This window comes from Stegostoma tigrinum, chromosome 11 (assembly GCF_030684315.1).
Source record: "Stegostoma tigrinum isolate sSteTig4 chromosome 11, sSteTig4.hap1, whole genome shotgun sequence".
NCBI lineage: Eukaryota > Metazoa > Chordata > Chondrichthyes > Orectolobiformes > Stegostomatidae > Stegostoma > Stegostoma tigrinum.
Genome location: NC_081364.1, coordinates 62,955,089 through 62,977,004, shown reverse-complemented (window position 1 = coordinate 62,977,004; position 21,916 = coordinate 62,955,089). Strand labels below are relative to the sequence as shown.

At 43.0% G+C, this 21,916-nt stretch overlaps 1 protein-coding gene across 3 annotated transcripts in view; it reads right to left on the bottom strand.

The window, feature by feature from the left end:
• Positions 1–21,916, bottom strand: part of LOC125460169 (DDB1- and CUL4-associated factor 1-like) — an 85,556-nt gene that overhangs the window by 32,063 nt on the left and 31,577 nt on the right. For all 3 annotated transcript variants that reach the window (XM_059649498.1, XM_059649499.1, XM_048547297.2), the window contains 8 exons: positions 18,919–19,032; positions 18,147–18,284; positions 12,388–12,888; positions 10,090–10,191; positions 8,315–8,473; positions 6,931–7,110; positions 5,968–6,177; positions 783–952 (listed from right to left, as the gene is read on the bottom strand). In XM_059649498.1, coding sequence (XP_059505481.1) covers positions 783–952; positions 5,968–6,177; positions 6,931–7,110; positions 8,315–8,473; positions 10,090–10,191; positions 12,388–12,888; positions 18,147–18,284; positions 18,919–19,032 — 1,574 coding nt within the window. The remainder of the gene's footprint in view (positions 1–782; positions 953–5,967; positions 6,178–6,930; positions 7,111–8,314; positions 8,474–10,089; positions 10,192–12,387; positions 12,889–18,146; positions 18,285–18,918; positions 19,033–21,916) is intronic.

Here is a 21,916-nt window from a genome sequence, read left to right as displayed (position 1 = left end):
TGCCATGCCAATTTTGGTGTCTTCTATTAGATCACCAGAAAACATTAAAAGAAAGCAAGGTATACCATATTTTTATTCTGCTTCTTTAAACAAAATGTGCTGAAATGAGCTAATCATTATTCAAACCGTAGCACTTTATCTCATCTTCAATCTGGCCCTATCTCCTGCAATCTAATGGTCTTTAATACACAAGTTGTTACCTAATCTATCACTATTTATCTTATTTCTCAAAACATAATCATGGGAAAAGGCTGTCTGCAGATTCAAGTAATGAAAATACCAAGAATGTAACATTTCAAAAATGCCTAACCTGAGAAACAACAGCTCTGCTATCCCAAACATGATGGTGGCCAAACTGGAATGGCTATTTTAAGCAAATGTGTTTGCTTAAGTTTAAATATATGGATGCATGTATTTTCCTGAACAATAACAGTGGAAAAATAATGGTTTGGGTAATGCTCATACTGAAGGCCTAAGATGATTGCTTCCATTCTTGAAACCAGTTTATACATCTTTCCTGCACAAAGATAGAAGCAGAACAAGACCACGGAAGCAGAGAATAGACAAAATGAAGATTCATTTTTCTGAAAATGCCGAATGAATGACTTAAACAGCTAGACTTATTCAAAACCAACAATGAAAAGAATTAATTTGCTCCATCTCCACTGTTGGGCTGATAAACGGCAATTTAACAAACGTAGTAAACTTGAGAATAACATCTTCACAGTCAAATCTTGCAGCGACCCTTCAGCTGAATGTTAGAAATATGAATCAAAGTCTACCTGCCATAGTAAGTCCTCCAATCACAAGCGATGGATATGAGCTGTAACAGAAGTTGTACACAAGAGAGCTTGTGAAAGACCTCAGCTGGCTCCCAGAATAGTCTTGCTGGGCCATATTCAATCAGAAATTCCATCATCTCCATAACCTGCTCATGGGTATAGGAACAAGCCTAAAAAAGAGAGATTTGAAACAAAGTAATTAGCTCCAGTACTTCCACAGCAGTCACGTCAACACCTAGGCCCCAATCTACCGCAGCAGGAGAACCACATTCAATGTTCAGAAACTGGTGAAGTACTTCAACAGATGTTTTTCTGATAGATCACCATTTGATTGAGAGAGATTCCCTGAGGATAAAAAGGCTTTTAACTCAATGTACAGATTCTTTTCACATTTCTAAAACAGATATTTGAAAAAGATATTCCTCACATGCAGTATACCTTCCAGTCAAAGTTTTTACAGTGCAGAAAGATGCCCTTTGGTCCATCACATCTGCACTGCTCATTGAACGTTTATCTATTTAAAATGTGTTTCAAGTGTTCATCTGAACAGTTCGTAGAAGTCTCAAGAATTCCCACCTCTGATTCTTTCAGGCAATGAGTTCCAGATAGCTATAACTCTCTGCGGTTCACTCAAATCCACTCTTAACCTTCTGCTCCTTATCTTAAAACTGTGACTCATTCAGCCCACTACTAATTTCTCCCTATCTAGACTGTCTTAACCCCTCAATCAGGTACCTGAAACACCACCTTCCCTGCTCTAAGGAAAACTACACCAGCCTATCTAGTCTCTCTTCAAAATTGAATCAGTCCAGCCCGAACAAAATCCTGGTGAATCTTCTCTGCACCCTCTCTAGTGTTATCACATCGTTCCTTTACTGTGGTGACTACAACTGTGTACAGTAATTCAGCTGTGGCCTAATGTACATTATATACAGCTTCGTCATAACCTCCTTGCTTTTGTATCTAGTACCTTGACTAATAAAGGCAAGTATCCCACTTCATTCTTAACAACATTCCCCGCACGTTGCGCACATGCAGCCACTCTGATATTCCATGTACTGCAGTTTGTGTGACATGGATCACCATACCAGCTTCCAGTTTTGGAAGTCACTGCTGCGCACTGACCTCAGGAGGTCCGTGCGGAAGAAAGTAAAATTAGAAAGAAAATTGCTTCTTAACCACCTTATCTATCTTCGAGAAACAACAGACATCACATCAAGGTCCCTCTAACCCTCTATATATCCTCGGGCTCTACTGTTCAATGTGTACTCCCTTGCCTATTTTAGTCTCCACAAAATGCATCACCTCAGACTTTTCAAGATTGCCAATGTGTGAACAACTCTTTTGTATCCTCCTCCTCGCTATTCAGTGCCACCACCAATTTGAGCACTATTGCAAATTTACCTACATCCCACATTCATGTTTGGGACGGAGGCAGAATTTGCGGTGACTTGCTATATTAGATTGAATGCAAACTGGATCTTGTGCTGAAACACAACCATGTTTTCTGTATGAAACATAGGAGTAGGAGCATTGAATCCTTTGATCTCCCTATGACCTTCATGAGGACAATGGCTGATCATACAACTTAGTACCCTGTTCCCACGTTTTCCCCCATACCCCTTGATCCCTTTAGCCCCAAGAACATCAAACTGTATCTCGAAAACATTTTATGTTTGTTTGGTGGATGTGGGCATCACTGGCTAGAATAGTATTTATTGCCCATTCTAATGACCCAGAGGGCAATTAAAAGTCAACTACATTGTTATGAATCCTGAGTAATATATAGCAGATCAGACAGATCTCCTTAGAGATTAGTGAATCAGATGGGTTTTTACAACTATTGACAGCGTTTACATGGTCGCCATTGGGTTGAATTTTTATTAAATTCAAATTTCACCATCTGTCATGGCGGGATTTGAACCCATGGCCCCAGAATATTCACATGGGGTTCTCGGTTCCTAGTCCAGTGACATTACCATCACGTCCCTACATCTTCACAATTCAAAGTTTTGGCCTCATTTGCTTTCTGCTGCAGAGAATTCCACAGGATTAAGTTCTCTGGGTGAAGAAATTTCTTCTGATCTGAGTCCTAAAAGTCCTTGTCCCATATCCTTAAACTGTGAGCCTGGATTCTGGACTCTGCATTCTGCAGTCATCAGGACCATCCCTCTTGCATTTATCCTGTCTAGTCCCGTTACAATTTTGTAGATATTTTCCAATTAACCTGTTCAGAGATGTTATCACACATCTCTGGAACAGGTGGGACTTGAACTGAGGTCTCCTGGCTCAGAGATAGAGACATATAAGAATTTTTATGTTTATTGGAATATACAAAATTACTTTGGAACTGAGAATGAAATCATAAATCTTTGTGAACCAAAACTTTTGAAAGTAACATACACACCCTCCATTTAACTTAATACATTTTTTAGGAAAGGCTTGGTCAATAGGAATCAAATGACTAAGCTGTACCCAGTGCTGCAATAATTTGAGATCTTCCTGATAAAACAGAAGCAGAAAACTTTTTCCGAGTGAGTTACCTTTGTTTCTGTTGTGAATGAATTATATATTTAGCTTTTGGACACAGGACACCTGACAATTCGCAACAAGTCAATTTTTGAATGCCACCCCATATCTGATGAGAAAGTTGCTGTCTGTGAAAGCTGGAGCACATGCTGATTCTTGGGGCACTAGTTCTGGGGTTCCCAGTCAGCACACGTGTAATCACATATTAACATGCTCAACTAGCATACAGCCGCATAAATAGCAGCTTGCAATTAGCCTAGCATATTGGGCATTTCTGAATCATTGGTAACCCCAGGTCTAGAGATGGAAAAGGGAGGACAGCTTTCAAACTATGCTGCAGGATTCTGTAGATGCATGAATCCAATTATGTTAAACACAATGATGAATACACAATGGTATTTGAGAATTAGGGTCCTACTGCGTAATTCAGCTATCCTTGTATTCACTGAGCACACGTATTAAAAGACTTCATAAAATAACATGAAAACAGCATAAGCAGTATTCAACACTGCCCACAATTAGTCTGTATGAGCACTACATGCTCCTTAAAAGTTCTGGAAAAATAGGTGTAATTACTTTTTCTCTTGCAGAGCAAATGGAAACCATATGCGGTTAAAGGTCCTTAGAAAAAAAATTAGTCACCTGACCTTCCTACTTGCGATTAATTCAGAAATATCCTTTAGCAAATATCAGATGCAGGGTAGGTTTTAGTAAAGATATTTTAAACTGGTCTCAGATTCATTTCAATGAACTGCAGCCTAATCAAATGCTCCAGGGTCACTGGTTCAAATTCCACAATTAATAAAACCTGGAACTGAAATCTAATCTCAGTGATGACAACCATAAGCCACTATTATAAAATTCCATCTGGCACACCAATGCCTTTTAGGAAAATAAATCTGCCATCAACTGGTTTGGAATGTCTGTGACCCTAGGGCCACAGAAATGTGGCTGACTCTTCATAGCTCTCTTAGCAATTAGAAATAGGCAACAAATGCCAGCCTTACCAGTAAGGTCTGCATCCTATGAAGAAACAAAAATAAATTCTTTCTGGAGGAATATGTCCTTTTTTAAAAATGATGCAGAGCCACAGCTTTCTGCTGTGGAGTAAGTTACCCCATTTTATACAATCATAGAATCCGCACAGTGTGGAAACAGGCCATTTGGTCCAACAAGTCCACACTGACCCTCAGAAGAGCATCCCACCCAGATCCACCCCCTACTGTATCCATGTAACCCTGCATTTCTTGTGGCTAATGAACCCAATCTACACATACCTGAACACTTTGGGCAATCCAGCATGGCCAATCCACCTAACCTCGTACATTTTTGGACTGTGGGAGGAAACCAGATCACCCAGAGGAAACCCACACAGACATAGGGAGAATGTGCAAATTCCACGTCGAGAGTTGTCCAAGGTTGGAATTGAACTTGGATCCCTGATGCTGTGAAGTAACAGTGCTAATGACTGAGCCACCATGCCACCCAGAAAATGGAGATCTCACTCATGGAGTTATTGCCCCAATATCTGACTTCATCTTTAATGCCTATCTTTTGCTTTTTTTTGCCACAACTATTTTGCAATTTTATTAATAATGTATGGTTCTCATGTTGGAACTGGTTATTTTTTTGGAATGGTCTAACTTTATTCTTAAATTAAAATCTGACTGAGCATTCCAGAATTCTTTTTGATCTGTGATTAATTTTGCCTCTTGATAGCTTCATGGCAAAAGGCTGCACTGCATTATGTTGGATCGGTCCTCTTTTGACTCGAACATACATCCCTCTTCCTAGGCCAATCTTTACCTTCTTCTACCTGATAGGTGTAACAAGAATTTGTCAATTCAATCTTTATACAGTTTGTATTAAAACTGATTCTTTTCATAATTTGTGGAACTCATCTCATTCCTCCTGCTTTTAAAACACTTACAGACCTATATGATTAGGTTCTGATTTAGTACTCCTGCATCTCTTCAATTTGAAGGTATTTTGTACATAGATGCCACGTTTCCAACTGACAATTTGATTAACTTGGGTTTAAAGACTGTTTCAATAGATAGGTTCATGCAGACAAGTGGGACTAGTTTAGTTTGGGAAACTTGCTTGACAAGTTGGATTGAAGGGTCTGTTTCCATGCCGTAAGGTGGACTCTGTTAGCAACATAAATAGATTGCACTTTGGAAGATACTCCAGTTACATAAAAACTCCTCTTCAATGAACAAACGATCCACAAAGGGACAGCCTATCATGTGTGGCTTGAAGGTATTGCTTCTGCATGGGTGGATCTGCATTAATTCTATTTCCATTCCGGTTCCACGGACCACCAATAATCTTCAGTTGGCAGCAGATGATGAGTATTTACAAATCAGACTGTGTTACAGGAAGAATGGATTTTTGTTTTCACAAGTGACTGTAAGAACCAGGATAATTATTTCAAAATGAATCACAAATGCTAAGTAGGATGATTTTGATGAATGACAACTGAATTTAAGCATCTATTAAAGGTCTCATTGGAATGTCAAAGAAGGCAACACTTAATTCATGAAGCTTTCAGAGCAATCCACCATAAGCCTGTTGTGATTTGGTGCCACACTCTTCACCCATCCTGAAAACATTGACAGCTCTCCATATAAAAGCATTATTTCTCTGTACACACCTTGCATGGTGGGTGAGGGTGAATAATAGCACCACCTTCTGTTCGTTGCAATGATCTTTTCACTTGCTCCACTTTAATTCCCAAATGTGACTCGAAGTACCTACGGAGAGCCATACATGTGTGCTTGGCAGTCTGGCGACTGGCAAATATCTCGTCGTCACTCAGCAATGCACCCTGATCTTCCAGGTTTAAGATTTCCAGTGTACTGATCTACAAAAGTCACACAAAACAAAAAGTTAAATTCAGGACAATCTGTACATGGTCAAATGTAATCATGGAACAAATGAAGTCTGCTCAGCCTTTGGCTTGGCCCTTTAATTTGATAACGGTTGATCTATATTTCAATGTCATTTATGCGCCTAAACTCCACATCTTTCAATACTTGTACCTAACTTAAAAAAACAAACTTAAAAGCATCAACTTCTGCAGAATCCATAGCCTCTTGGGAGAAAATGTTTCAGACTACTGCTACAGTATGTGAAAAAGCAGTTCACAAATTCCAGCTGGATGACATGACATTAAGATGTGTCCTCGATTTTTACCACCAAATAATTTCTCTGCACTCACCCAACAATCCAGTTTAACATTTTAAGCGCCTCAATCAGATCACCATGAGGATGTTAATTTGTCGGCACAAAGAGCAATATGGATTTGATTACAGATTTAAGTGAGCACTGATTATTCAGAGCAGCCATTTTTACAGACATGCAAACCATTTTTTGAAATAAAAACGTATAGTAAGTCCAAAATGTCATCTCTCCTGAGACCTATTTGCTCCCTTACCGGCAAACTAGGACAGCAGTTTATTGCCGTGGCTCATTGTCCCATTTATGCGGTTATATGTGCGCTATTTCCCTCAGTGCATTTATCTCAGCTCCACAGATATCAAAAAATGTAGCCGTACAAACTCAAAATCACTTTACAGGACGAATTAAAAAATCAGCCAAAAAAAGTCAACAGTACCAGGTTTACTACTCGTCGGAGACCATCTTGTAAATCAAAAAGTTCCAGAATGGAGCGAAAAGCGAAAGAGATGGAGAAAAACAACGTGGCATGACAGCGGCCCGACTCATGAGAGCATTCCAATAACCACAGGGTGTAGCTGACAACATCGGACAGTACGTACTGTGGTAACAAGCAGAGCTGGAGAGAAAAGAGCAAGAATCAACACATGGGATCAGAAATAAATGCTTGCAATAAATTAGAGGGGGAGAAAGGAAGGACTGGCCTTTACATAACATCTACACAGTCTCAGGATGTCCCAAAGCATGTTGCACCTAACGTAGCAATTTTAAATTGATTTAATCTTGTATTGCAGGAAAAACAGCAGCTAGAAGCACACAGACAGCAATATCACAATAGCCAAATAACCTTTTTCCAGGTGTTGGTTGGGGGGATAAACATTGTCCTAGGTACCAGGAAGATAACGATTACTCTTCCTCGAATAATGCCATGAGATCTTTCACATCTACCTAACAATATAAACAGAGCTAAAATTGTTTCAGAGGTAGCAGGAACTGCAGCTGCTGGAGAATCTGAGATAACAAGGTGTACAGCTGGATGAACACAGCAGGCCAAGCAGCATTAGAGGAGCAGGAAGACGGGTGGGGGGGGGGTCTTGGCCGGAAACGTCAGCTTTTCTGCTGCTCTGATGCTGCTTGGCCTGTTGTGATCATCCAGCTCTACACCTTGCAATCTCAGATTCTTCAGCATCTGCAGTTCCTATTATCGCATGACTCATCTGAAAGACAAGACCTTGACAGTGCAGTACTGCATACTGGATTCTCTGCCTAAATTTTGTGATTAAATCCTCTGAGCTAAATTTGTATCCAGCTCTTGCAATTCAGAGGCACTAGTATTACCAACTGAGTTTCAATTATATAACTTGCATTTTTATAGCATTTTTAAAACAAGAGGATGTCTTAAAGGCATTCCATTGCAATGTTATGAGTGAGAGAAACCTGACGCAAGGGTTCATTAGGACACCCTGACAAAAAGCCTGGTCAGAGGTAGGTTTTAGGGAACTCGAATGACAACATGGATGGAAATGCAGACGCCAGGGTGGGATCTGCACATATTAGGGCATACATATTGAAAGCATGTCTGTCAACAATGGGCAAGAACAACACAGCTACTAATTTATAGTATCTTCTCTATTAGAGACTATTATCTTAACAGACTGAATCCTTAGATAAGAGGAGAAAACATACAAGTGAAGCAGCTAATAAGCCCACTAAAAACAAGATTATTCAAACATTTTTAAATTTTGAACATCACATCAAGTATTGCAAAAGGAATTCATCTTTCAATAATAACGAAGGCATTCCCAGTACAGTGCTAGACTCACCCGTTCCATCGCATCCTGGTTGTAAGCCAAATAATACAAACACAGGGACACTCCTGTCGCAGCCATGGAGGGCCTGGGAATCTCCAGCAGTTTCTGAACTCCTTCGTGAGCCACAAACTCAGCTGCAAACTTTTTGTGTAACAACAGAGAGGCCAAGTACTGCAGAGGAGGAAAATAGTTGTTAAACAAGTAGGTTGCAAACAATGGGGTTGAATGGCTAGCTCAATACACAAGTGTTATGGTGCTGCAAGGCATGTTCCCATGAAGCCAACATAAGGACCCATGCTACAAAGATGGTCAATACTGGAACATTCACTATATAACTCCATCCCAAACTAGATTGCACTTTGTGGAAAAATTACAATAAATTAATACAATTGTATACCACCTCATTCCCATTACCACCAGGTTTTCCTCCTTGAAAGCACTAGTTCATGCTGTAGGCAGGGAATTCATTTAAGACCATGTATTAATGATACAGATATTGTGGCAGTCTGATGTATGCTCTAGCATATTTCAGCAAAGATCACAAGAAATAAATCAAAATTGAAAACACTGATTTCCTCTTCCCACATTTTGCCTGGAACTCTTGGGCTAACTGACCGTACAGTACGATTAGCCATGCTGGGATCAGTTAACTCGGAGTAGAATGGAACCTAAGGCCCCCTCAGTGAACACAAACAGCAAGCTGAAAAATAAATGGGCCAAGACAGATGCTCAGTCACGATCCCACTTAACAGTAGAAGGTCCGAGTTAATTTCTAGTCTACTTCTAAATTTTAAAACCAGTATAAGGACTTCTGGGCAAGGAACTGGAAAACTTACCAGAGTTCACCACTCTACAATACTTTATCTTGTGGAAACTGCACATGAATATTTCAGGAGATTTTGGAATTTCCTTCTTCAGAAGGCAGTATAAACAGCCTTTGAATAGTTTTAAGGCTGAAATAGAACCTGGGCAAGCAAGGTGGTGAAAGATATCATGGGGTAGGCGGGAATGTGGAGCTGGGGCTGTAAGAAGCTCAGCCTTGATTTCACTGAATAGCAAAGCAGATTCTCAGGGTCAAGTGGCCTACACCTGCTTATAGGGCAGAGTCAGGCTCATGCGATAAATGAACTGAATCAGTGGTCAGCCAAGCAAATTAATCAATACAAGATAAGCTGGCAGTACAGTAGCAAGCTCTGCCTCACAGTGCCAAGGACCTGGGACTGATTACAGCCTCGGGCGACTTATGGAGTTTGCACATTCTCCCCGTGTCTGCATAGGTTCCTCTGGGTGCTCTGGTTTCCTCCCACAGTTCAAAGATGTGCAGGTTAGGTGGATTGGCCATGCTAAATTGCCCATAGTGTCCAGGGATGGGAAACACTGGGTTACAGGTACAGCACAGTGGGTAGGTCTAGGCGGGATGCTCTTTGGAGAGCAAGTGTGGACTCAATGGGCTGAATGGCCTGCTTCCACACTGTAGGCATTCTATGGCCCATTCCTTGATTTTCTCCCCATTCTTCCTGAAGATATTAACTAAAGGTGGGACCTAGCTAGTGTCTCTCTATTAAATCATTCAAATAGCCATTTATCTTCTCCAATCAGACATACCAATCATTGGAAGTAACAAACCTAGATTCCTAGCTTCTGTGACTCAGTTTTGCATCACACAACTCAATTACTTATCAAGTATTTGGAAACTACACAAGACTGCTTTTACAAACAACACTGCACAGCGGTATTGTGTGAATTGAACGCCCCATCAGCCCAGGCTTAATCAAATGTTGTCATACCTTAAGAGCTTCAAAAGTCAGCTGGACATCATTAGTCTGCTTCAGGTCAATGTAGTACATCAGCAGTTCCCGAGCACCAAGCTGCATGAACACAGCTAGCAACTGCCATAAATCAGAAACAACTCATTATTAAAAGGCTAGGCTGTGACTCTGTCTCTCTAACTGGATTGCAGACCAGTATGTGGTCAGAATAATGAGACTGCTCCACACAACTGATTATGACTGACATAAACTCAGCAAGATTTCAACCATGAACTGAAGATCTGGATTGCTAGCTGTCACTGCCAATTTTGGGCACAAACTAGGGGATCAAAAAAATGATACTTGGCTCCCTGATGAGCCAGTGGATTTCACTGGCAGGACATCAGCATTTCACCTGGGACCTCATACCACATCCCAATATTTTGCCATGGTTCAGCATATTCAAACTAGTGAAGCCATCAACACTAACTCTTGGCCCCATAATCCCCAGCAGTTAGATATACTTTCACACAGCACAAAATACTGGATAACGACCAAGGATCCCCGGCTGATCTTCCATTTTCTAGCTCAAGAATATGGAGGTTAACTTCAGTAACCCCATTCTCAGCCATGGCTAAGATCAGCCAACAGAGCACGAACCATATAACTTTGGGCTTTTTGGCTCACTTTCATTCATTGAAAGCCCATTAGGAGAACACCACCTTCTTCATTTTCCTCAAATTCCCAGGCATCAATTATATTCACAATGGATAACTAAAGAATCTGTACTTTAATAATTAATTAGGAAAACTGCAGTATTCTTATTGGTGTTAATATTGAGAAGAGTGAATGCTGCAAGCCAAATACATATCCTAGGATAGCACCATTTTTTATATCACAGACTATACATCTTGCCTGTGTCACAGTTGCACATGAGACACAAGCAAACTAGTTAATTTGAGCTGATTGTTTTTGATTCAAATCTGAAAACACAGCTTCACAATGTTCTCTAACGAAAGAGCAAAATTCATTTTTACAACTATATTAGGTTCAGTTTCCCTGAAAGAATACAGCTCCACTTATGGAACACTTTTTCATTAAAAACAAAGTACACAGAAACTCAGCAAGTCTGACAGCATACGTGAAGACAGGAAAACAAAGATTAAAGTTGTGTCTGTTACAATTCTTTGTTTTGCAATACATGATTTCACACACTCTTCCAAATAAAATACTGCCCTACAATAAGCAACTGCATCAGGGTAGGGAGTGTTAGTGTAGACTTGTTGGGTTGAATGGTCTGTTTCCACACAGTGGGGATTCTAAGATTCTACGTGGGGAATGTGCAGGAAAACGGTAGAGGTAGGTCAGCGTTGAGTTATTGATTGGTAGAGCAGATTTCAGGAGCCAAATGTATACTTCTGCTCCTATCTCCTTCAGGACTTCAGCCTGTCAGACGGGTTGTGTGGTTGAGTGAGCTGGTGGTCTGCTTTCTGCTGAAATCTAGCATGGACTGATGGGATTAAAGATTGCTGGCTTCAAGAGTCCCGCATGGATATATTTGTGAATCTGAGTCCAGGTCTAAAGAGCATAGATTAACTGCACAGAACTAAAGGGAAGAACCTGCACTTATATAGTGCCTTTCACGGGCTCAGGACACTTCAAGCACTTAATAGTTAACGAATTACATAGTCACCATTGTAATGCAAGGAAATTATTCCAAACTGATAAACCAGATTAGATGACTGCAGTGTGAAATGAGATTTCGCACTGGGTAGTGGGAGATGCACTTTTAGGATTGGAAGGGAACACATTTTTGAGAGGAAGGAAGTTTGTTCTAAATCTAAACATTCACTCAAATAACAGCTATCAGTGGATACTCTATATTATTAATCCTGTCACACAAAGCGTCATTAACGAAACCCAAATCCTGGCATTGAAGCAAAATGCTTCTGTTACTAAACTAACAATCGAGAGGTCTGCATTAATCATCCAGAGAACAAGTTCAAATCACAATATGCGATTTTGAGAATATAAATTAAGTTTGTTTTCTAAAATATTCAGTTTAATTTATAAAAGATACTAAATCACAGCAAAGCAGTCAGATAGTTGTAAAACTCCACTTGAATTGTTAACGTTTTAAAGATTAGTCCAATCCCAGGCACACACTATTGACTTTTAACTAGCCATTGAATGATGCAATTGATTCGCTTGCTGAGGCCTAATGTGGACCAACCTTCAAGAATAATTAGGAACTGAAAATAAATGGCAGTCATGCGTGAAACACCCAAACCCCAACCAAGAACAACTGGGAAAAAAAAATTCAGCCTTATTGCTCACCTCCTGATACTCCCCTAAGGGTGTTAAGTATTGAAGAATTAACCTTTGCTCGATGGCAGAGGTCAAAGGGAAAAGATTATAATTATTGCCAATCACCCAAGATGACATTTCTGACCAGCTGTTTGACTGCTCGTTGCATATTCGTTCAGGGTCCAAGCTGGCAAAGTTGAGTCTTTGTTTGGTTGCTTTCCTCACATCCTCCCTCTCAGTCCTTCGTCCATCTTTGCCCTTTACACCATCCTCGCTTTCTGTGCTCTTGACAGTGGAGTTCATCCTGCTGCTGGTTTTATGTGAAGAAGTTATCTGGAAGGACACATCGTCAGTACAGTCCTCACCATCCTCAATTTTCGATGTGTCACCGTAGTCCATGTCCACTGCCTCCTCATCCATTGGAAGAAGTGAAGTAAAGTGTGGCTTCCGCGGGCTTTGCCATTTCATCTTCTGGTTGTTCTCCAAGTCCTGAAGTTGCAAATCTCGTAAGCGTTGCAACATTACTGGCACCTTCAAGCAAATCAGAAGTAAATCATTAACGCTGTGCATAATGGAAAGAAGGATCCCAATCTTATTTAGGAGCATTCACAGTATAAACAACGAGAATAACTGGCTTCATTTTTAAGACCAATTTTTATACTGTGGGTAAATATCATGTAACAATGAAAAGAACTTGCATTGGGAGCTTGAATAGTTGAATACTCCTGAGAGCAACCACAGGGGTCTAAGAAAAGGTGTTTTACTTAAGTTCTCCAATACCTTCATTCTCAGGCTCCTGCAGTGCTCTCATTTTCTTACCTCAAGTGCTCTGTAGAAAGAATGAAGGCAGTTTTATTCAAAAACAAAACACTTCCCAAACAGTCAAATACTTCCATGTCCTTGATCAAAAGTCACTGAAAAAACTATTTTCTAAATCAACCTATTCAGACTCTCACCACTGGGACAGGTAGCACTTGAACCTAGGCCTCCTGGGTCTGAGGTAGGATTACCACCACTGCATGTACCATAAAAACAAGCTAGTTTACTAGGGTAGCAAGTAATAAGGAAAGCAAATGGTATAAAAACAGAAGTTGCTGGAAAAGCTCAGCAGGTCTGGGAACATCTGTGAAGAAAAATAAACCAGTTAATGTTTCAGGTCTCAGAGATAATGGGAACTGCAGATGCTGGAGATTCCAAGATAATGAAATGTGAGGCTGGATGAACACAGCAGGTCAAGCAGCATCTCAGGAGCACAAAAGCTGACGTTTCGGGCCTACACCCTTCATCAGAGGTTTCAGGTCTGGTGACCCTTCCTCAGAACTCTGGAAAGCAAATGGTATGTTGGTCTTTATCACAACAGGATGCAAGTACTGGAATAAACATGCCTTGCTTCAGTTGTATAGAACTTTGGTGAGATGTCTGAATGAATAACTGAAGAATTTTGTACAGTTTATACTCTCCTTATTTTGGGAAGGATATATTTGTCAAAGAGGGAGTGCAACAGACATTGACCAGATTCATTCCTGGGATGGCAGGATAGTCCAATGTGAGATGGAGGAGACTGGGCTGATGTACTTGAGTTTAGAAGACTGAGAGATGATTTCATTGAAAATTATAAAATTCTTAAACATCTAGACAGGGCAGATGCATGGCTGGGCCAGGGTCCAGAACCAAGAGAGATATATGAAGAATAGTAGGCAGGCCATTTAAGACTGAGATAAGGTGGTTGTTTTTCACTCAGAAGGCAGCAGATCTTTGGAATTCTCTCCCCCAGATCAGTGGAAGCTCAGCCCTCAAGTACTTTCAGACCAAAACTGAAATACTTCTAGAAATTAATTACATTGAGATACAAGGATAGCATGGGAAAATGGCATTGAATACATTATCAGTCACGATTTAACTGAATGGACGATGAATGGCTGACACTTGGTCCTCCATATCCTCAAAGGTATCGGAACAACCTAGTCACAAAATAAATTTTAGATATGTTCACACAGCAAGTGTAGGACATGGAGTTTCCAGTCCAGGCTACAAGGTGAATTGTTGTTGAAATACTGACCCCTTCACCTGCCTCCAACACAAGCCCTCCCTCAACCTCCATCTCCAACTGCCATCGAGACATCAATCACCTCACTCTCTTCACCCCTCTCACCCACTCCAACATCTCCCTGGCAGAACGTGCAGCCCTCCGCTCCAGTGCCAATTCACCATAAACCCTGCAGACAAGGGAGGCACAGTTGGAGTATGGCACACTGAACTCTACATCGCTGAGGCCAGGGGCCAACTCTCCAACATCACCTTCTACCACCCACTGGATCATGACTGCACCCCCGAGCACCAAACCGTCATCTCCCAAACCATACACAACCTCATGACCTCAGGTGACCTCCTACCCACAGCCTCCAACCTCACCGCCCACTTCTTTCACCTTCCAAAAATCCACAAACCTGACTGCCCTGGTTGACCCATTGTCTCCACCTACTCCTGCCCCACCGAACTTAGCTCCACCTATCTGGACTCCATTTTCTCCCACTGAGTCCAGGAACTCCCTACCTAAATCCATGACACCACCCACGCCCTCCACCCCCAGCAGAACTTCCAATTCCCCGGTCCCCAACTCCTCATTTTTACTGTGGATGTACAGTCCCTTTACACCTGCATTCCCCATGCAGATGACCTAAAGGCATCCGCTTCTTTCTGTCCCACAGGCCTGACCAGTCCTCCTCCAATGACACCCTCATCAGCCGAGCTGAACTCGTCGTCACCCTCAACAACTTCTCTTTTGATTCCTCCCACCTCCTACAGACAAAGGGGGTGGTCATGGGTACCCGCATGGGACCAAGCTATGCCTGCCTCTTTGTAGGTTACGTGGAACAATCCCTCTTCCGTACCTACACTGGCCCTAAACTCCACCTCTTCCTCCTTTACATTGATGACTCTATCGGCGCCACCTCGTGCTCCCATGAAGAGCTTGAGCAGTTCATCCACTTCAACACCTTCCACCCCAACCTCAAGTTCACCTGGACTATCTCGAACACCTCCCTCGACCTCTATCTCCATCTCAGGCAACCACCTAGAAACCGATATCCATTTCAAGCCCACCGACTCCCACAGCTACCTAGAATACACCTCCTCCCACCCACCTTCCTGCAAAAATGCCATCCCAAATTCCCAATTCCTTCACCACCGCCGCATCTGCTCTCAGGATGAGGCATTCCATTCCCATACATCTCAGATGTGTTCGTTTTTCAAGGACCGCAACGTCCCACCACATCCCCTTCCACCCAACCACCAAAGTGGTCGAGAACGCCTTCGAGCATGTCTCCCGCATTTCCTGCAACTCATCCCTCACACCCTGTCCCCACAATAACGACCAAAAGAGAATACCTCTCATCTTCACATACCACCCCACCAACCTCTGGATCCAACGCATCATCCTCCGACACTTCCGCCATCTGCAATCTAACCCCACCACTAAAGACATTTTTCCATCTCCACCCTTGTCTGCTTTCCGGAGGGACCACTCTGTCCGTGACTCCCTTGTCCGCTCCACATTCCCCTCCAACCCCACCACATCCAGCACCCTCCCCTGCACCCACAGGAAGTGCTACATGTGCCCCCACACCACCTCCCTGACCCCCATCCCAGGCCCCAAGACAACTTTCTACATCAAGCAGATGTTCACCCGCACATCTGCCAACATGGTATACTGCATCCACTGTACCCCTTGTGCCTCCTCTACATCAGGGAAACCAAGCTGAGGCTTGGGGAAAAGCTTTGCAGATCACCTACGCTTGGTTCGCAATAAACAACTGCACCTCCCAGTTGTGAGCCATTTCAACTCCCCCTCCCATCCCTCAGACGACATGTCCATTCTGGGCCTCCTGCAGTGCCACAACGATGCCACCTGAAGGTTGCAGGAACAGTACCGCATATTCCGCTTGGGAACACTGCAGCCCAATGGTAGCAATGTGGATTTCACAAGCTTCAATATCTCCCCTCCCTCTACCGCATCCCAAAACCAGCCCAGCTCGTCCCCACCTCCCTACCCTGTTCTTCCTCTCACCTATCCCCCTCCTCCCACCACAAGCCGCACCCCCATTTCCTACCTACTAACCTCATCCTGCCCCCTTGACCTGTCCGTCCTTCCCAGATTGACCCTTCCCCTCCCTACCTACACTCACCTCTACGGGCTCCACCCCTTTAACTTGTCTGTCTCCTCTCCACCTATCTTCTCCTCTATTCATCTTTGATCCACCTCCCCCCTCTCCCTATTTATTTCAGAACCCTCTCCCCCTCCTCCATTTCTGATGAAGGGTCTAGGCCCGAAACGTCAGCATTTCTGCTCCTAAGATGCTGCATGGCCAGCTGTGTTCATCCAGCTCTACACTTTGTATCTCAGATTTTCCAGCATCTGCAGTTCCTATTATCTGTTATTTAAACAAGTTAGGTCTTTCCAATGGAGGTCACCAACTATGGAAAGGATGGATAGGAAGGAAGGAACTTTACACTGACTAAAGCCATCTCCTTTGTATCCTGTGTTTTCCTGAAGAACAAGGAGTAGACTGTAAGTGAGTGCTTTCTTTTAAGTGAGGAATGATGATTGACCCAAGGGGATCCATGACAATAAAAAAAATATGAAAACTAGATAGCACACATCAGAGTACTGAACAGCAGGAATTGATAAATGTCCTAAACTTACACTTAATCTAATAACATCCCATTAATATTTGAATTCGAAAGGTCAAGTCTGGAGACAAACAATGGAACCAAATCTCCCTTCTGTCCTCATTCCTAATTATATTCACCTTGCAGATTAAGATAACTAGTCACAAACTTATCCCATTTTAAAGTTGCCCAAGTAACCTTGCTTTATTTTAACATCAGCAAGCTAATGGGGTCTCTAACGCTCTGCAGTGTTGCAAAATTTGTTTTAAACACTGATTTTTTGCATCTGTCCGGCTACTTGACTCCAAGTTACGGTTCCCCCCTCCCACAGCAACCGCCGCCGCCACCACCACCACACCCCCATGGGTTTCCTGCTCCCCACCTGTTTCCAGTTCAGTCTCTCAGCACCTCCCTCTCATGGGTTTCCATTCCTGCTCAAGACCCAGATTCATTCTGAAGCCGAAGCTCTGATGTTGTAGAAATGAGAATCTAATGGTTCAATGAAAGGGCTTTTACAATCTGTGGTTTCCAAAGCTGCTTATTCCTTGCTGCTCTTCTCCCAAGCCTTCTCTTTCAGAAAAGGTACAGGGTAGGGAGGTGGCAAGCAGGAGCATTTAAAAAACATTGGCAGCTTTGGATCAAATCTGAATCTTGAACTAAAATGTGATCCAGTAAAAGAAGTGGTAAGAAAGTGGTTTGGGGAAAGTATTCACATCTCAGGGTGGGCCTCGGAGGGGGTTGGGTCTGTAGTAATCAGGAAAATTAGGGAGCAAGTGATTTGGGAAGCAGCATAGCTGTTAAAATAGTTCACTAATGTAAAATATTGCAATTTAGAGGCTTTCATGTTTTACCATTTGCGTTTTTTTTAAAAGATCTATAGAACTTTACAGTTTTAACATCATTTCTCATTAACATTTGGTTCCTATGGTAACCAATCTTTCATCTTGCGGTGCTTGAGTTGAAGTTGAGTGTTCAGGAATACAATCACAACTTTAAGTGAATCATTTCGCAAAGTGAGAATTTAATACATTGCAAATCCATTGGCAACTGTGTTTGACAGAATTGTGAAATATGAACTTTGGGTTTCCTGAACCTTAAAGCTGCAGCATCACATTTCTTACCATTTGAGAGTTTTCTTCCCGATAGTTGGCTGCAATGTCCTGGTTTTCCATGGCCCCGGCAAGGAGACCAGTGGCATAGGTTCTCAGTGGCTGGTCACTTTCCTTTGCCCATTTGAACAGGTTTTCAACAATTCCCTCCTAAAGAAAAAAAATAGAGAACATTACAACAACAGTCTCTGCAATCTCTCTCAACAAATAAGTTCAACTTATGAGCGGACATCACTGACACTACAATTAAACGAAATGGAAAAAATCATATTTGACTCAATTTTCTCAAATGTGGTGATTTGGGGATAGGGTGGGACAATGGAGTTAAGGTAGGTGGATCAACTGTGATCACACTGAATGGTGGAGCAGGTTCGTAGGTTCCATTCTGCTCCTATTTCTTGTATGATGTATGGAGCTTAATACCTCACAACTGAGACAGTATGAGGAGTTCGGATTTATCATGTACAGTAGAACATTTTGGCAGGGGAATGAAAAAAAAAACTTATCACAGCCAAACCTGATTGATCAGTTTACAAATCAAAACACTGATGTCTGAGTTTTGCAGATTTAAAAAAAAATGAATGAAGATCCTTTGAGGTTAAGATGCTCATAAGTACTTCAAATCATGAGTGCGAGTACTTTAATTAATACAGTATATGGTAAAGCTAAGTGCAGTGCCTTTCATCACTTGAGTACAATAAGACTGGTTTTTGGCTTTAATACTTTAAAAACTAGGATACAGATCAATCAACACCCTGACTCTGATCTGCATCCTTTGTCCTACCTTCTCCTGAAAGACAACAGCAGTTTCCAATCCAGGCATGATATCCAACAGGAGACGGCACGCTGAAGTGTTGACTGGAGGATCTCTACTGGTCATCACATATGTATTCACCAGCTGTCCAGCGGCATGAGAGAGGAATTAAGGAAAGGTGAGATTATATCACGAAGTAAAACAAACAAGTGTATGCTTATCTGTTCATAAACAAATGGCATGTTACTTTAGGACAGAACTTCTGTAAAATACTTTCACCCCTGCTGAGCCCATTAGGGTAAAGGCAACAAGAGTCAATCATGTAAGTGACTTGATATAAACTCATATCCAATAAAAACCTTAAGAACTGCAGATACTGTAAATCAGAGGCAAAAACACAAATTGCTGGATAAACTCAGCAGATCGGACAGCATCTGTGGACTGAAATCAGAATCAAAATTTCAGTTCGAATGATCCTTCCTCAGAACAGACCTACATCTGGCTGTCTTACCTTGCCCAGAGTAACTGGCAAGTGTTTGAAAAGTGATAAACTCAAAACTGCACGTCTTTAGAATCATTGGCCTTGATTTTAAACAACAGCAGAACCTCCACCTATGAAGTCCCTCTTTCTGACACAAGGGATGGTTAAAAGTACCAAGATCAGTTAAGCAAATTTAGTGTCCTCCTCTTTGAATTTTAAAGTGTGGCGATCAGGCCACACATGAAACTCTAGTAAAGGCAGATGAGGGCCTAATTAACATACCAAAGCTCTAAAAGTCCAATGACTTCACAAAGCGGGAACATGAATGTTTAATAGCAAATGAAACAAAAACAAAAAGAAGATTGGCCTGAGAGATTCTCAGTAGCAGCTATCAACCTCTTAAATAGAGATAACAAGGTGTAGAGCTGGATGAACACAGCAGGCAAAGCAGCATCAGAGGAGTGGGAAGGCTGACGTTTCAGGCCTAGACCCTTCTACATAAAATGCATCATTTAAAGAGTCTCATTTAGCACCTCATTACCAGCTAGAGAAGCAGAAGTGATATATCCACTCAAAAGTATTGCATTTAATTGTTTTCTAATCCCTCCTCACTCCGTGATCATTTAAATTCATGATCATCACCACCTACTCCAAAAATAGAATTAATAATCAGCCTTAGCAAAATGACAATCAGGTGACTGATTCCTCATACTTCCAAAGAAACCTGACAATCTCTCAAATAGTAATTCCTTAGTTCAACTACATCATATGATAGGAGTGGGCAATAGAGTGCAGTCGAAGCAAAGATCCATTCCCAATCACATCTTCGTCCTACACCTCCAAGATAATAAAATGTGAGGCTGGATGAACACAGCAGGCCAAGCAGCATCTCAGGAGCACAAAAGCTGACCTTTCGGGGCTAGACCCTTCATCAGAGAGAGGGATGGGGAGAGGGAACTGGAATAAATAGGGAGAGGGGGGGGAGGCAGACCGAAGATGGAGAGTAAAGAAGATAGGTGGAGAGAGTATAGGTGGGGAGGTAGGGAGGGGATAGGTCAGTCCAGGGAAGACGGACAGGTCAAGGAGGTGGGATGAGGTTAGTAGGTAGCTGGGGGTGCGGCTTGGGGTGGGAGGAAGGGATGGGTGAGAGGAAGAACCGGTTAGGGAGGCAGAGACAGGTTGGACTGGTTTTGGGATGGGGGGGGGGGGGGGGGGGGAAAGAGCTGGGCTGGTTGTGTGGTGCAGTGGGGGGAGGGGACGAACTGGGCTGGTTTAGGGATGCAGTAGGGGAAGGGGAGATTTTGAAACTGGTGAAGTCCACATTGATACCATATGGCTGCAGGGTTCCCAGGCGGAATATGAGTTGCTGTTCCTGCAACCTTCGGGTGGCATCATTGTGGCAGTGCAGGAGGCCCATGATGGACATGTCATCTAGAGAATGGGAGGGGGCGTGGAAATGGTTTGCGACTGGGAGGTGCAGTTGTTTGTTGCGAACTGAGCGGAGGTGTTCTGCAAAGCGGTCCCCAAGCCTCCGCTTGGTTTCCCCAATGTAGAGGAAGCCGCACCGGGTACAGTGGATGCAGTATACAGTTCATCCACTTCACCAACACCTTCCACCCCAACCTTCAGTTCACCTGGGCCATCTCCAGCACATCCCTCACCTTCCTGGACCTCTCAGTCTCCATCTCAGGCAACCAGCTTGTAACTGATGTCCATTTCAAGCCCACCGACTCCCACAGCTACCTAGAATACACCTCCTCCCACCCACCCTCCTGCAAAAATTCCATCCCCTATTCCCAATTCCTCCGCCTCCGCCGCATCTGCTCCCACGATAAGACATTCCACACCCGCACATCTCAGATGTCCAAGTTCTTTAAGGACCGCAACTTTCCCCCCACAGTGATCAAGAACGCCCTTGACCGCGTCGCCCGTATTTCCCGCAACACATCCCTCACACCCCGCCCCCGCCATAACCGCCCTAAGAGGATCCCCCTCGTTCTCACACACCACCCTACCAACCTCCGGATACAACGCATCATCCTCTGACACTTCCGCCATTTACAATCCAACCCCACCACCCAAGACATTTTTCCATCCCCTCCCGTCTGCTTTCCGGAGAGGCCACTCTCTCCGTGACTCCCTTGTTCGCTCCACACTGCCCTCCAACCCCACCACACCCGGCACCTTCCCCTGCAACCGCAGGAAATGCTACACTTGTCCCCACACCTCCTCCCTCACCCCTATCCCAGGCCCCAAGATGGCATTCCACATTAAGCAGAGGTTCACCTGCACATCTGCCAATGTGGTATACTGCATCCACTGTACCCGGTGCGGCTTCCTCTACATTGGGGAAACCAAGCGGAGGCTTGGGGACCGCTTTGCAGAACACCTCCGCTCAGTTCGCAACAAACAACTGCACCTCCCAGTCGCAAACCATTTCCACTCCCCCTCCCATTCTCTAGATGACATGTCCATCATGGGCCTCCTGCACTGCCACAATGATGCCACCCGAAGGTTGCAGGAACAGCAACTCATATTCCACCTGGG